This window comes from Meleagris gallopavo, chromosome 2 (assembly GCF_000146605.3).
Source record: "Meleagris gallopavo isolate NT-WF06-2002-E0010 breed Aviagen turkey brand Nicholas breeding stock chromosome 2, Turkey_5.1, whole genome shotgun sequence".
Lineage (NCBI taxonomy): Eukaryota > Metazoa > Chordata > Aves > Galliformes > Phasianidae > Meleagris > Meleagris gallopavo.
The window spans coordinates 16127399-16144451 of NC_015012.2; the positions used below are offsets into that span (position 1 = coordinate 16127399).

The 17053-nt window shown below is 41.9% G+C and overlaps 1 protein-coding gene across 1 annotated transcript in view; it reads left to right on the top strand.

The window, feature by feature from the left end:
- ACBD3 (acyl-CoA binding domain containing 3) overlaps positions 1 to 16659 on the top strand; it is a 17621-nt gene extending 962 nt beyond the window's left edge. Inside the window, exons 3-9 of the mRNA XM_010706796.2 lie at positions 5950 to 6091; positions 7091 to 7231; positions 7973 to 8131; positions 10039 to 10213; positions 12761 to 12953; positions 13710 to 13994; positions 14879 to 16659. Of these exons, the coding sequence (XP_010705098.1) occupies positions 5950 to 6091; positions 7091 to 7231; positions 7973 to 8131; positions 10039 to 10213; positions 12761 to 12953; positions 13710 to 13994; positions 14879 to 15090 (1307 nt within the window). The 3' untranslated portion in view covers positions 15091 to 16659. The remainder of the gene's footprint in view (positions 1 to 5949; positions 6092 to 7090; positions 7232 to 7972; positions 8132 to 10038; positions 10214 to 12760; positions 12954 to 13709; positions 13995 to 14878) is intronic.
- Positions 16660 to 17053: the final 394 nt, after the last annotated feature.

Below are 17053 nucleotides of genomic sequence, written 5' to 3' on the forward strand. Positions count from 1 at the left end.
AAAAAATCATCCTTCCTTTTGGCGTGCGAGGGGAAAACCGTGGAAACGTGGGGGAAGAGCGTTTGCTTTAACTCTCGTCGGGGCTGCGCCTTGTGCCGTCGTGGCTATGGGGAGGGAGCGCTGGCACGGCTGCGTGGGCAGAGCTGTGTGTCTGCGCCGGGATCCCCCGCCAGGTGCGGCTGCAGGAAGCGGGAGGTGCCGCAGCGCTCCGCTCCTTCGGGACCGCGCGTTCTGCGAGGAGGAGGTGCGTCTGTTGTAGCCTTACTTGTGCGGCACCGTCTGAATATGCAGCAGCTTCACTAAGGGCACAGCGGCCCCGTGCCTGCGTTAGGGGCGTGAGGCTGTGCTGTGGTAGGCTGGTGGTTCTTTGCTGTTTGGTGGCACCGGGAGAGCTGCCGCTTCGGAGCTGAGTGCACCACAAGTGGGAAGCACGCCCGAGGGACGGTCACTGCCTGCTTTCCTCACTGTGCTTGGCTTGCTTGTTAGGAGTGTGTGAAGGTAGAAGCAGTGTTCTTGTGCCCTGACCCTCTACTGATGCACTTTTGCAAATCATCTTTTTTTCCTTTAACTTCAATTCTGGCATAGTTTCTATGTTTGCTTCTTTGGGTTTTTCTTTTTTTTGTTTTGTTTTGTTTTAAGTTGTACTTTTCTATGAACCATAAGGGTCTGGATCTTCTGTGCCAGAAGCTGCTGCAGCCACGTGTTGGGCTGGAGACTCTGCAACTCCTGAATTGCTGCTCTCTGTAAAACAAGAAGCTTGAGGGAGCTTGTTTCCTAATGAGTATTTGTAAGTCACAATGCAGAAAGAAACATCTCTGCAGTAGGAAATTCCTTATCTCAGCCAAGTGTCGTCTCATTATGTCTTAAGTTTAATATTCTGCTGAAACAAGCATTGGTGGTGTAAAAATGAAACAACGCAGCCACAGTGTGTAGTGTACTTCTGTTACTTCTCATCCTGTAGTGATAATTACACTTTATATCTCCTTTTGAAGAGTGAGAAGTCAGTGAGGTGTTACTTATATCTAGATTACAGATACTGCGGTGTATCTGTTTTGTCTCAAATGTCTCTTTCTTGTTGCCTTCTTCTTATTGCAGGCTCAGTTGCACTTTGCTGCTGCTCTTTAGCTGTACATTATTTGCTGTAATGCACAATTCTTATCATGAGAGGAAAACTTTCCACATTACATGACGATGTCAGACGTTCCAACAAAAGCCTTGCTCTTTTATCCTTATGACTACTACAAGTCATGTGAAGAGGTTGCACGTATCTTCATATGTAGTTTCTTGATGAAAGCAATATAAGGCAAGGATTCCTATTGGTAGATATGACAGTGAGGTACAGTAGTCAGATTACTGATTCATCTAGCTTGTTCTACATCTGCATGGCACTGAAAATAAGTTGTCTTGTTTCCAAATTGTTGTGATTTATCCATTGTGAAAACAACTGTGGAAGTGGGTAGCCATGTGGATGCTGAAAGACACGTACAGATTCCTACTTTACTTAAAGGAGTAACATCTTGGGGGTCTGAAGGTTGATGCTTGTCAACACAGATTAGTGCTGAGGTCTCATTTCTGATCGTTATTCTTAAGACTGTACTGGTCCAGAGGTGGGATGATGTTTGACAGACTTGTTCTTAATGCTGGTTGATATCAGAGCTTTTGTTTATGATATTAACTGCCCGTGCCACTTCCATGAAGTAAGCAGAAAAACAGAAGCTATTAGTTAAGAAAGGCACCTGAAGAGATTTTTTAGTATTTGCATGAAGTGCTGCTGTTGGTGTGGAGGGATCTGGGGCAGGGAGGCTAAAGAAGTCACTGGATGTTGAAGGGTAAGCAGTGATCACCAGTTCAGCAGCTGCTTTTCCGTATCATTGTGTAAACTGAGCTCTCTGCTCATAATGCATTCATAATGCATGCTCTTCCTGGAAAGTTGATTTGGAACAAAATACTTCAGACATATTATGGTGACTGCTGATGCTTGTCTGAGGTGGTATCTTGCAGAACTGCTTAGAGACAGGACATGGTGGGAGTGCATGTAAACACAATGTGAAAAGCACAACGGAAGCTGAGCTGCAGTATGGAGCCTTCAAAGCTGCTTTATTCCAGCTCTGAGAAAGACAGAGGCAGCTGACAGAAGTGCCTTTGACAGCTAATTTTGCCTGTGGAACTGGTACAAGCTCTGTTGGTGGAGATGGCTTGGTGAAGTGTAGGCTGTGTCCTGCAGTCGGAGGGGGCAGCCTGCTAGCTGTGCCAGCAGATCTCTTCCAGTATCAGAACAGTTTTCCATATCATGTTTGAAATACCATCGTACCCCCTGGAGTGTTCATGTGCTGCCTGCAGTGGTTTGTGGTGCCATATGTCTGGGTTGGCAGTGTACAAACTGTATCATTCTGTTATCTGAAAGCTCTCCTGCTATCTTAAGTTTTCTAATGTTGTTTGACTGCTCCAAGTTATTTCCTCTTATCCTAACAAGAATGCGACTTCAACCTCAGCAGTATGTCATCCAAAATGAGTTGTTTGATCTTGTTTTTTGTGTCTTAATTTGATGGCATGATTGTTGTTCATTAGTTACATAGATGCTTGCTTTAAAGAATATGGAAAAACCCTGTAATGTATCTGCATTTGTTACTAAGTTAAGCTTCGATCAGACCTGACAGGAAGGGCTAGTTGGTTACCCTTCTATTGATGCAGAACATCTTTGGGAGGAAAGAACTGAGTGTAAGAGAACAGTCAGTGGGGTCTGCAGGCAGGGATTCGCCTCTCATGTTTCTCAGTCTTGATCTCACTCATCAAAGCTCTGCGAATGAGCAGCATTAATATCTGTGATACCTGCTTTTTAAAGCTGTGAGGCAACAAATCACACTTGAAACTGTTTTCTGGCTTCTCGTAGACAGTTGGGACTGAATGCCATCCTGTGGGAGTTGGACATTTAGAGGGAGTGCAGCAGATGAGCTGGAGCAGAAGTTGCAGTGAGTTGTGCAGTGTATCTTACTTGAGATATACTTCTTCCCTGTTACAGAGGAATAAAAGCACATCGAACACATTGAAGCATATTTGTTAAACTCCCTGGAGCCTGAATTTGTGGTGATGCCAGTAGTGCAGTGCCACCCAGTGACATCCATTCCCATTATCTGCTTTTCATTACTCGCTATTGGACTGGCTTCATCTTTTTGTATGCTGAATCCCTGCTGAGGAATCTGTTTGGTGGGCATCTGGACAAAGAGTCTCTGTCAGGAGGGCTCTGGCCTGAATAGCTGATGGTAGGTGTGCAGGGACCTTCCTGTCAGGCCTGACAGTACAGGAACACAGTGCTGTGTCTTCGTGGCACGCATCCCTGAGGCCTGAGTTTGCAGTAGGTGGGAGCTGGTCCTTGCAGTGTTTTGAGTAAACTGCTTCATGTCACAAGTGAAGTATGTATGGGCCATACTGCAGCATGCTGAAAGCCTTGTTCATACAAGCGTACCTTAATTACTATTTAGGCTTGTGTGATCTCTTTGTGGCTGTTGTATGATGTTCAGGTGATGAGCATTGCCTTTTCTGTGAGTGACCGTTTGAGATATTGTCAGTAAGGACTCTGAACCATCTGTAGGAAAGCTGAGCCTTTCTCTGGCCTTGTAGCAGGAGGAATACCAGTGGCATACGGAAGGCTGTACAGTTGCTGTACTATTCCTTTGCAAATCATATGGATTTCTCAGTATATTACTTGAAGCTGTCTGATATTCTTCAGCCTCCTGTATAGGGTACAAGGGTGATACCTACCTGATTAGTGCTTCCACAGATGCTTGAACGGATTTGGCACTTCTGCTTATGTGGGCTGACTAAGGATGTCTTTTGGCGTATTTAGCTCTGCAGATGGCTCCAGCTCCTCTGGTTCATTTTAACTCTCAACACATCCGAGTCTTTGGGGTAATTGTGCAGCGTGGTTCCTGCTGAAGAATTCAACTGAAAAATGCCTAGGATGTGACTTCATTCCCTTGGCTGACCCCAAATGCTTTGCTTAGAGCTTGCTTCTGATCTGCATTATCTCCAAGTCACTGGATATGTCTCTTATTTTTGTCCTCCCTTGTTTAGCTTGCTTTTCTTCTTCCCTTGGGCCACCACTCTCTGTACATGCGGAGTTTCCCTTGTTAGTTAAGCCTTGAGGTCTGACTGCTGTGCAAAGGTAGACATGCCGCCCTTAGCTGTAGAGTGAAATGGTCTTTTTCTTTGGCTTTAACCCCATTCAAAAGTGAGCCCAAACCCTTACATTAGGTGGCGGAGGCAGCAGCCCTGCAGAGCACATAGCAGTGCTTCCTGGCAGACAGACATCTGTGTGCACACAGGTTGCACAAAGTCGGGGATGCTGTGGTGGCCACAGAAGCCCAGCAAAACTTCAGATGAGTGCCTTTATGAAGCGGCTTGGTTTTAAGCGTGCTGCCCCGGGATATGAAGCGTGCTTTCAGACTGCTTGCTATTTATTGAGGTTAAAGGAAATGCTTGCTAGCTAGTTAGTTCTGAGTTAATTGTGAAGTGGGAAGAAGTGAGGAAAAAGCTGAAGCACTCTTGGGGTGGCTGAAGAGCGAGATCTGAGACCTAGGGAGAGAGTTTTTACCTGTACTGGCTTTGTTGCCAAAAGTGCCATATCCTCAGGTGAAGTTGCAGGATGTGGTGGTTTGCATCTTTGAAGGATGGCAGGGGTGGGAAGGGACCTCTGGGACTTGTCAAGGCTTCTGGTCTTTTGAAGCTGAAATAGCTATTTGCTGTAAGGCTACGTGATGCTGGGCAAAGTGCAAGCACTTGAGGTTCTGAAAGAGTGAAATGGGCTTCTAGGAGTGGAAAATAAGAAATTGAATGTTTACCTTCCTACCATGATCCTAGCTTACATACTAATGGCATGCATGCAGTCGTTCTTTGTTAGTTTTTGACCAAGAAAGTCCAGCGATGTACCAGACTTACTGTGTCAAAAACACCACTTCTCACTGTGCCCTGCAAACACTTTCCCTGTGGGGTTGTCTCCAGTTTGCAGCTTTCAGAAATATTTGCTCAGAAATTCTGAGCAGGACTCAAGGGAGATCCCCACTCCTACCCCCCCCTTCTGTTCTGATTTCCCAGTAATAACTCTGTTTACAATCACAAGCTGAGCAATTCTGCAATTTGTGTCAGCTCTAAAGTCTGAGTATGAATTGAAGTGTCCGGTTTGGGCTCTGAACAGCTTGCTCCAGGGTGACCTTCATGATAAAGGAGAGCTGGGGGCTGCTGGCAGCTCTGCTCTGATTCACAACTGAACGGAAAGCAGTTGGTACAGCCATGTGAAATGTCTGTTGTGTTCCTCTGATTGCAGCTTCTTCATTTCAGTCCTTTCAGAAAGAGGTGATGCTTATTTACTTGCTTTTCTGTTCAAGGAAATGGTCTTTTTTTTTTTAAACAAGCAGCATGGTTGCATATAGTGATGCCTGTTTCTTAGATCTGTTTCGACAGTTTGGTAAATGGGTTGAGGTAAGTCCTAGCTGAGAAATTCAGGTACTTTAAATCAGGGCACATTTTCCTCAATAGAGAATGTGTGATGGCATCTAACCAGGTTTGCTTTAGAAGGTGGTAGTATGGAACTCCTGGAATTCCGATTGAGTTCTTAAGGCCAGAACTCTCTGTAGGCCCTGATGCTCGTTGAGTCACCTGTAAGATTTCTCATTGTGAGGGCTTATTCCAGCAGCCATGGCAGTGTGCAGCCATCCAATTGCCTCTGGGAAAATTTTCCCTTAATTCTGTTTTCCTTTTGGCAGCTCAGCTGAAGTTAGTTGTGTTTCTTCTGGACGAACTGTTTTATTTGAGTAGACCTGACTTAATTTGTGACTTAACTTTTGATGTCCTCTCTTCTTTTTCAGAGAGGAGATTGTGATTATATGAAATATTCTTTGCTGTCCTATGTTTAACCAGTTAATCATAACAGTGAAACGTTCTTTTCCTCTACAGAAAAAGATGGCAAAGCCTTTCATCCAACATATGAAGAAAAACTCCGACTTGTGGCACTGCACAAGCAGGTTCTGCTGGGACCTTATAACCCTGATACTTGCCCTGAAGTTGGGTTCTTTGATGTGCTGGGGAATGATAGAAGGTAAAGGCCTTTGTTGATCTTAGCTCTGTTTTTCCCGTCTGAAGTAAATGCCATCCAATTTCAGCAGTAAGAAAAGTACATGGATTGCCTCAGTATGGGTGTGTGTGGTAGTAGAAAGTGAGAGCAGCCTCGTCAAAAACATCACTGAAATCTGAGTCACAATTCAGTAAAGGAGCCATGAGGCAATTATTGAGTGTTTTTTAACTACATTAGGAGAAGCTGCTCTGCCAACAGCCCAGTTTTTTTTAATAGCAGTTTAAAGACTTGGTTAACATGCAGGCCTAAGCATCTTTCTCCTTATTTTACACCAGAGTTGCAACAAACCAAGTCCCTTGCCAGTGCTAACAGCACTTGGCAGAGCCTTCCTGTTAGTAGATTAAGGAGAACCTCTGAAATCATGTCTGTTGCATTCAGTCCCTGAGTAGATTTTGATGAGATCAGGATGATCTCTGTTGCTTGCAGTTCTCTTGTTGACTGTTGCTATTTCTAGTTATGAAGGTCAGTGCTGTGTTGCTCTTTGCTTCTCAAGCCTGTACTTAGTGCACTGTTTCTGCTCAAATGGATTTTTTAGGAAGAACCAAGCTGTTGCATTTGATTTGATTAGGTTAGTTACTGCATTTGTTCATCTGGAAGAATGTATGCTTTTTTTTTTCCCCACAAACTGGAGTGGAAGAATGATTAAATGAGTAATAATACAAGTTAATTTGCCAACTGATTTGTATCTGGGAAGTTTTTGGACACAGTTTAGAGTTCTAAGTAGGCTTCACGGTATGTATAAATTTCATATAAGCACTTGGTGCTCTTGTATGAAATGGTTATTTGGTAGAAGAGAACACTAAAATCTACGGGTTTAAGTTCTGTCTTTGAATGGATCAGGTTTTCTCTGAAGTGCTGCATGCTGGCATTTGGTTGCTTGTCTCCCAACTGTTATTCCTTTTCTGGGTTTTCTGAGCTCCCTACTGGCTTGCAAAGAGTTGAGTTGTCTTCTCTCTCTCTTAGGAAGGAATGGGCTGCCCTTGGAAACATGTCGAAGCAAGAAGCTATGACAGAGTTTGTTAAACTCCTAAATAGGTGCTGCCACTTGTTCTCAACATATGTTACTTCTCACAAGATAGAAAAAGAAGAACAAGAAAAGAAAAGGTAACTTTTGATTTCCCAGTATATTGAATATGTAATTCTTGATCTACGGACAGTGTCACGGATAGCTTAAGCTGATAAAGTTACTTTGGAGGAGAGAGGCTTGATGTTCAGATAGCTGTGGTACCACTTGCTCTCTTTAAAGCTTTTTACTTTACTTGTAATGGATGGTCATTTCTGAGGTGCATATACCTAGAATGCAGGGACTTTTAAAAATGTGGCTCATACTGTCATCATTTTAAGAGATATGCAATTCACAAGATATCTGCCCTCATAGTTTAGTTTACTAAAGCTGTATAAAACACAAAATTGTCAGATGCTTGAAATTCCTCATTTAGTAAGGGTTAGTGACTTGATAAAGGCTACCCTGCATCCTTTATACATAATGTGGTTATTAAACAGTAGTGTCTGTGATTATTGAACATATATTGAAGCGTGGAAGACGTATTTAAGGCTTCTTGATACTTTTTTTCCACCATTCTCTGCTACAAGTATAATAGGTTAGAATGAGTGTGGAATTAAAATACAGAGTTTACAAAGTGGTTGTTACTGCAAAGTGCAGTAACACCAAGTGATGGGTTTTCTTCTGGTGTGTAATAAGATATTTCTCCGAGTTGAAGTGGGAAGAGATGATGCCAAATGAAAAGATTCCTTAGGTAGGCAAAAGGCAGGTTACAGCTTGTTGAAAACAACTTATCCTAGGGTTGTAGGAATGCTGCAATAGCTTACTGAGTGATGTTGCAGAAGAGAGGAGGAAGAGCGAAGGCGCCGTGAAGAAGAGGAGCTTGAGCGGTTACAGAAAGAAGAAGAAAAACGCAGGCGAGAGGAAGAAGAGAGGCTGAGAAGGGAAGAAGAGGAGAGGAGGAGAATAGAGGAGGAGCGGCTTCGGATGGAACAGCAAAAGTGAGTAGCTGAAAGAACTGACATTGGGAAGAAGTAACTGTCTTGCACTTGAGACAGTTGTATCTGGCTGTTTAAATAGTTCTGCTAGAACTGAATGTCTGAAATGAGAGCACTCTAGTCTGACAGTGACATTCGCAGTCCTTAGTTAAGAGAGACACAGTTTGCAGAGAATGAGTATACCAATATGCTGTTGTGTGCAGCCTTCTCAGCTAAAATTGCTAGAGAAATCTTGTTTGAAGGGAATCTCTGTTTGGGGATTGTGACTCCAAGCACTGCACCTCATCAAAACTTGTGGCTCTGCTTTTTAAATGGGCTCTGCTGCACTTGACTGAACTATTTAAACTGTCGATTGAAAGTTTCTATTCTTTCATAGAGGACAGTGCCTTAAAAAAGGGTAACTGCACTTCAGTTTTTTTTTCAAATGCATGGTTGAGGTTTTCTAACTTGGAAGTCTAAAGCTACCTCCTTGAAAGCATCCTTTTTCTAGAAGTTGTGAAGCGCTTGCAGGTCTTAGTTTTGTGCTGGCAATCACTGGATCTTAGCACTTTTCTCAAAGGAGTTCAGAATTCATGTTCAAGTGGGCTTAACCTGTTTGCACTCCCATTCGGTGGCTTACGTAGAACTAGAACTGTATGTTCTATTTCACTGTTGCTGTATCCAGATGCTGAAAACATGGATCCAGCATTGCACACACTGTGTAGGAATAGTATCATACATCTCTCAGCAGTATTTTCTTTAGTAGTAATGCCTATTCGTTTGGTATCTCTGAAGCAGTAGTTTTGGAAAGGGAGCAAATAATTCACAGGTTTTAGTTGGACTGTTTAATATGGTGAGAGCATGAAATACACAGATGTAAATGAGCAGAGGATGCAATGAGTGCTAAGGAGGTGATGAAGAAGCAGAAGAAAAAGGTTTTCTGGAAATAATAATTGTGTATCAAGGGTTGTAGGAGGTTACAGAGATGAAGAGTTTGGACAGAAAAGGAATGTGGTGAGTTACATAGATGCCAAGCATATCCAAAGTGGTCACAGTTTGCTGAAAGGTGGTGAATCTTGCCCGTTAAAATAAAAAGCAGTTTAATCTTGAAGCTTGTTAGAGGAGGGTAAGGAAGAAGGGTGAGAGAGAACTATTTTCCTTTTGCGTGGTTCTTGAATCCTCTGAAATATCAGTAGCTCATCGCTAATGAGTGTAACACAAGTTAAAAAAAATGAATCCTAGGTCAATCTGAGGGTTTTTACTGTATGGTTTCTGTTGGCCTTTTGGAGAGGGAAGGAGAATGGAGCCTGTGCTTGATGAACCAGTACATTCCTCCTGAAGCTTCAACATTTCTGTTTGTTGGAGATGCAGTTGCTCTGTTTTGCAGTTTTTTGTTTGTGAATTAGGCCACAATCAGTCATGCTTTTCCTATGGTTGCATGCTATCCTGGGAAGTTAAGGTAGTAACACAGTGGGCTTAGGCTTAACAAAAAGCTTTGGCGTGCGCTACCACAGCAGGCTTGTTCCTATTAGTAGCTACAGAAGGGCTGCTGGGATGGTTTCTGCATGTTTTCTGGAGGACCCAAACGTGGAATTTTTTCCCTTGTCTATTTGGGAAATACTGTAATGTGTTTATACCACTGCCTCTTTCCTGGACTATAGATTGAGAACTGTCTCAGAGCTTTTGATGTACTTTTTTTTTAACACCTGATGTTTTCAAAGCATGAGGTAGACAAAATTCATATTTGCATATACCTTTAGGCTTTATTCTGTTATGTAGACTTGTTTGGGTTTTTTTTGTTGGCTTTTATTTTGTGTGTTTTTTTGTTTTGTTATTTTTGCAGAAATTAAATTAACTGTCACTTAAGTCCAGGGAGTTCCCCAGTAACCCCAGCTGCTTATAATCTTCATGCTCTTCTCCCACTAATATAGGCAGCAGATCATGGCAGCACTGAACTCCCAGACTGCCATGCAGTTCCAGCAGTATGCTGCTCAGCAGTATCCCGGCAACTATGAACAGCAGCAGATCCTCATTCGGCAGCTCCAAGAGCAGCACTATCAACAATACATGCAGCAGTTGTATCAAGTCCAGCTAGCACAGCAACAGGTAAGATGGACCAGCTGAGAAACTTGGATTTTTTTTTTTTCTGAGCTCTTTGGAAGATGCTAACTTACCTACTTTTATCTCCTTGAAAAGCTAATTGCTAGAAGGAAGGAAAAAGTTCTAGTAATTAAAGCTGCTGCTTTCTCAAACACCAAAGCTCTTTTATTTAATCTTTCCAAGTAGTTTTCTGAGGCAGCCGTTAGTTAAGAAAATTCTAAACAACTTTTACTAATCACTTGGATACAATTCCTGAAAGCAGAATGTTAAGTGCTGTGCTGCAGTGTCTATTGCATGCCCAGTTTTATGGGAGTATGTACCAGTGCAGCTGAGCATGAACAAACTGAGAGTTTCAAACAATTCTTCACATACATATATGTGAGGATTGAAGAGCAGCAGGCTTTAGCTGGCCTTGCATTGCTACTGGGTTTGAAGTTGTTGCTCTGTCAGCTTCTAGCAGTACTGACTTCTTTTCCCCTCTTGTATCTCACCTGACCTCAGTATCTAGCATGTTGTTTGCTTGTCTGCATTAGGCTGCTTGTGGTCTAGGTGAAAAGACATTTTCTTATTTCTGGTAGCAAAGGGTAGGAGTAGTACCACAGATTTTGTGTGTGGGCTTGAAAGGGTACTCCTGTTTTCAGGGGAATCTTGTATCTCTGTCAAATGTGCTGTATTCTCTGAAGTCATTTTTAAGTTCAGAGATATCCATTTGTAAGCATCCTAAACAGATGCAAGTCAGACTTAAGATTTGGGTCCTGTCCATAGAGGTCAGACATGCCAGGATCTGAAGTGGCCAGTGTCTGTCAGCCTGAGGTCTGTTGTTTTCGAGCTAAAGACTTAAAATTTATTAACTAATTTCCTGTGGAATTATTTGTGTTTTGAAGAGAATGATGCCTTCAGCAAAAAGCTGTCCAAAGAAGGAACAGAGTTGAAGTGGTACAGGGAAATCAGAGGCTTCCTGCCCTGCTGCAGTTGCTCTTGAAGTTTAATACCACCTTGGTACCAATGCTTTGGTATCATAGTAGTAAGTGAAAGCTGCAGTCTCATCAGTCTTGTCTTCAGTGACTTCTGTAATTGATACCACTCCCTGGAGGCTGAGGTGTCTGAGGCACTGCTGCCAGTTTTCTTCTGTGCTTTCAGCACTCCTCCTCTCAATCATAGCTGTCTGATTTCTACGTATGGAAGACTAATGTCCTCTGAGACCCTGGGCAAAAACAACATCCTTTCCTTTACAGCAGCTTATGAAATAGTACACCTACCAGGCAATGAGGTTTCTTTCAGATCAATACTTGGACAACTCTTCTATAGGGAAGGATGAAAAAGAAGTGGTAACAGAGCTAATATTATCTAGTTACACTTGTTCCTGAGGATTCAGTTAGCTTACATAATAACACTTTTTTGGGGAGTATTTTCCTTTTGGATTTCTATAACTCAGTCAACTTGGAATGTGTTAATGCAATTTAAAAACACTGCCATGTCATGGCTGTTTCTAGGTGAGCTTCTGATTGCATTAATTTTGGAAAGGTTGTATACAGAAGTTTTGTAGAGAAGTTCCTTGCTGCTTCACACTGAAATGGGACTTCAGTAGTAGAAGGTGGATCTGGATAGCATCTCTGTTATTGCACAAGTCTGGAATCTAACTAATATTTGCCTATATTGTCTTCTTAGCCCTTTAAAATACCTATATTCCATTCATTCATCAAAATTACATGCTTATTAAGTTATTCCTTAAAGGATGATGTTGTCAATTCTACCTTTTCCTGTCCCACCAGTAAAGTGCATGTAATCTGACTGATAACTTGTGGGAAAAGAAGAGATGTGTAGAGTGGGGGGGGCAGAACGAGCCTTGATACTAAAGGGGTAACACATCCAGCCTGAATCCAAAAGGACGGTTGTTACCTTGTGTAATCTCGTATTTATTTAATTCTTTGCACAGGGGACAGCATGATAAATTCTAACTAAAGAATTTAGTTTAGAACATGTAAGTCATGCTGCACCTCTGAGCTTTGATAACTCTTCTCCCAGATCACTCACAGTCCTTCTGGCTCTTATTTCTCACAAATTAATAAACTCCCTTTCTTGTGCATTTGCTGGAGAACTCTTTTGCCATGTTAACTCACAAATTGATCAGAGTTTAATAAAGTTTTACATAGTTAACATCTCTCTATAGAAGTTAAGTTAGCTCAGGCTGGAACTCTTTTTTTATTTTTTTAAGTAATTATTTTCTTTTTTTAAAGATATGTTATAGAGGTTACTGAAATGCAGTACTTTTGTAGCTAGGCCTAAGTTTATTATACATGCCCTAATTAATTTGAAAGATGAATCTTCTTGTTCTGATTGTATCCACCAGCCTGGAAAGACTTCCCATGATGCGGAGTACATGTAATTCTCACTGGTTAATGAGTACAGCTTCAGGTCCTTCATGCTGAGCCTCCTCGTGGGTAGGAGAGGGGATTTTTTAACTGCCTTTACACCTTCTACTGGAAAAGAGAGGCGGCTTAGGGTTTGTTTTTGTTGTTGTTGTTTTACTTGATTTAATTCCTTTCATTTTAGGCAGCCTTGCAGAAACAGCAGGAGGCAGTTGTAGCAGCAGCAGGGACACCTCTGACTACTGCATCCAAGATGAATGTACCTGCCCAAGGGGATATGCCATCTATTAATGGGCAAGCCAGTGCACACACAGACAGCCCTGAAAAAGAGCTGGATCCAGAGGCTTTGGAAGAAGCATTGGAGAATGGACCAAAAGGTAGGATTAGCTAGATAAAGATGAACAACAGAAGCCTTCACTAGGATCCGGGTGTCTTAAAAACCACAGTTGATCATACCTGGCTTCATTAATCTGTGAAGGAGCTAGGTGTGATTTCTGGATTTTTTTTTTTTCCTAAAGGAGAACGTATCGTGTTGGCAAAACAGTTTTTGAGAGCAGGGAGAGAGGAAGAAGTGAAAGCACTTCAAGCAGCATGGATGGGATATAGAAGCTCTTTTCACTCTTGACTTAGACAGCTTTATTGCAGCAGTGTTGGAAAGGAATGTAACAGTTCTTGCAGAAAGCTGTTCTGTGCAGAAATATGTTCAAATGTTGCCCAAAACTGAGTGCTGATTTAGTCTTGGAGATTAAAAGAAGGCCAAATCTTATTGTGTCTACTGCCCTTCCTGTGGCATAACCTGTCCTGTGTGCAGTCCAGACTACTGTCCTCTCGCTTCTCCCACCTTCCTCTGATTGCTTCGAGGAAGCTGCAGAAGTGGAGCAGGAATTGTAGCCTCCCAGCAGCTCTCCCATCACCCACTGGTGTTTCTGGATGTTGTTCTCTTACATTCATCCACAATCAGCAGTCCTCAAAAGACATGATTGCAGCCTAATAAGAAATCTTCCCTACCTCAGTCCCTGTCTGAGTGGAAGCAACTGTGATGTTTATTGTCCTCAAGTGCATCTCAAACACACTTTAGTGTTCAACGTAAATAACTGAAACAAAAGCTTAACTGGGTTATTCCCTTCCTCTAGATTCTGTTCCAGTGATAGCTGCTCCATCAATGTGGACACGACCCCAGATAAAAGACTTCAAAGAAAAAATCCGGCAGGATGCAGACTCTGTGATCACAGTGGGCCGAGGGGAAGTGGTTACAGTTAGAGTACCAACTCATGAAGAGGGGTCTTATCTCTTTTGGGAGTTTGCTACAGACAATTATGACATTGGTTTTGGGGTGTATTTTGAATGGACAGACTCCCCTAATACTGCAGTGAGTGTGCATGTCAGCGAATCCAGTGATGATGAGGATGAAGAGGAAGGTAAGTATGCTTATTTTTATGAAATCCTAGTCTTGCAGGGATTGTTGTGCAGGAAAACCACTCTGTCCTGTCATCTCCTAGTTCTTACAGCTCTGCAGTGCATGGCTTCCATCTAGCTGGCATCTCATCTTCAAATAGAAAGTAAAATTCTGACCGTAACTTCAGATGTCTCACTCGATCATTGATTGGTTGTAATAGTTGAAGATGGGAAAGTACTTTTTTCCAATATAGTGCTTGCAATTTATAGTGCTTAAAAGAACAGTTCTTTATACTGGCCAAGACCCAGGTTGCAGCCTATATCTATAGGGGAACCCTGCATACCATCAGAAAAAAAGCAGTGTTCTGAAACAGTCATGCAACTTGCTTAGATGGAACTGCTCCGATGTAAGAAGATCTGCGTATTTCTGTTAGCTGATCAGTTATTAGTACACATGTTAAAAGATCAATGGCAGTCAGTGTGGGCAATGCCTTGGTCAGAAATAGAGTTTAGCATCTTTGCAAACTGGTACAGCTATGTTGGATATGGAATGTTCTAATATTGAAGTGTAAAACTTGTCTTTAAAGCAAGCAGTGTCTAGACTGAACCAAAGGCAAACTTCCTTTTCCTCTAGTGCAGTTTTGCAATGGTAAACTGATGATTTGCTTTCTTAAATGGGTAAAGAAGTCTCTCAAACTGGTACTTCTGCAGTGAAGGAGCATAGCACGCAAACCCATGCTTGTTCCTTTTCCCTTTCAATGCTTTAGCTGCAGGCTTGATATGAACTCCTTTAGCTAACAAAGTAGAATGCTTTGTCCGCTGCAAACAAATACAAGGGAGAGTCAGACCTTCGTTTTAAAAGTCAGTCACCCTTGTTAACTGATGCTTTTTTATTTTTTGCTTACAGAAAATGCTGGCAGTGAAGAAAAAGCCAAAAAGAATGCCAACAAGCCTCAGCTAGATGAAATAGTGCCTGTGTACAGACGAGACTGTCATGAAGAAGTGTATGCTGGCAGCCACCAGTACCCAGGGAGAGGAGTTTATCTCCTGAAATTTGACAACTCTTACTCTCTATGGCGGTCAAAAACAGTTTACTACAGAGTTTATTATACTAGATAAGTATGGCTGTGTTTGAGGCTGGGCTGTGCAGAAGATGTCGTTTTATTTGGAATTTCTTCAAGCATAATGGATCCTTTTGAGTCTGTCTTATCCTGTCTGTATCTGTATGGTTTGTGTGAACTTCAACAAGTAAACACTGGGATCTTCCTGCTCCATGACACTAATGCATATTGCATTGGGCTTAACACAGGATCTCCCTAGCCCTTTGGGGTATTGGAGTTAACCAATGGCAATCATTGGCTCCAGTGCTTAAGGTCACATCAGCTGTATTTGTTAAAGCCTTGTGTGAAAAGGGGGAGGGGATCACTAGTTCACTGGCTGGGTGATCTGAGGTTTCCAAGTCTGGATGCTTTCAATAACTTGTTAACAGTTAATTTAAAGGTCCCATCAGTAACCGGTAGATTTGGATGCAGTTTGCTGTGTAGCAAGTTTCTCTTAACTGTAATCAAATGTCAGATTTTTACACCATTAAAACTTAAAATTTCAGTTGATGCAAGTTTAGAAACAAGTTGTCTCGAGTCTGTCCTCATCAAAGAAGAAACATTCAATTCCTTAAACCAGTGTAAGCTTTAGGCACGGACGATCGACATCTTGAAAGTACAGCAGGTAACCTCTTCTGAAGACACAAACTGCAGGACAGTTGTAAGTATACGTAACAAGTAGAACCTTAATCTCTGCCCTGCTGTTAACCTTAGAACATTTTTTGAGGCAACTGTCTTTGAAATAGGGCACAAACTGTTTATAAATTTGGGTTTTTCATGGAGTAGACTTTAAAAAAAAAAAAAATCTGCACAACTCTTTTTTTTTTTGTAAAACCTGAATAAGCATGTTGTGCATCTGAAGAGCAGTAAGTCACTTTGAAGTGTAGAAATTAGTGTTGCACTAATTATGGAAATCACTGCCAGTCCATTCGAATCTGAACTGGTGGTGCTTTCGTGCAGACTTTCTGCTTCAGTCTGTAACTGTCTGCAGAAATCCAGGATGCACATAGACACTTAACAATGTAGCTTTCATCTCAGTCTCATATGGTTTGAATGGCTTGGTTAAGGCATTTCTTGTTCTGCGTAGCTGAAAAATGCAGGTGGCTGTTTGAGAATGTGATAAATACCCGCTCTTCTTGGAGCCTTGCGCCCAAGTGCTGATGTGTTACGATGATGTCTTGTGGGAGTGCTCTCTGCATCAGCAATGCACTTTGTTACCAAAAGGAATCGGTTATTTAGGGTCCGTCAGATCAGTTTCTGCAGTAAGATTTCCATTGGTTAGCTGCAGCATGTACAGTTCCACAGCAAATGGCGTTGAGTTAGGGGAGTTTGTTAGAATAATCACTTTGTACATACATGATATTTTACTTTACTCATACCAACCATGGAGATACTTCTCCTAGAGTGTTTAACTTGTCAACTTGCGTTTGGTTCAGCAACACCGTACCAGCTTGTAGCTAGTTAGTGCTGCTTTATCCAAAACACTGTACAATGTTCTGCTCTTGTGTACATACAGTATATAAACCATGAATTTAGAAAGTACTTTGCTTTTAAAGAAAGAAATGTATTTAATGTAAAAACAAAAAAACAAACTTTTAAAAAAGGCAGGCACTAATATATTTCTTCCAGTCTTGGATTTAGATTTTTGTCCATACGAAAATGTTACAACTTTTTTCCTCTAAGGAATATCTGTCTTTGGAAGCGGTGTTTGTCGCTTTACATGGCAGCACTTACTGTCATGTCTTGATGTTAAACTTTTACGTTTTCAAACTTTTTTTATTGCCTCTGGCTGTTGGTTAGTACAGTACAAGTGCGATTTCAAGATACCCTGAGATAGTATTTAATCCTAATTAAAATACATTTATCTGTAATACTGTTGGCTTTTCATTAATTTGGGAACCTTGGCATTGCTGTGTATGGCTATTCAGCTGAGATAAGCTTGTCATCTTCCCTTTCCTTTTTTAACAAGTCAGTGCTGTGCT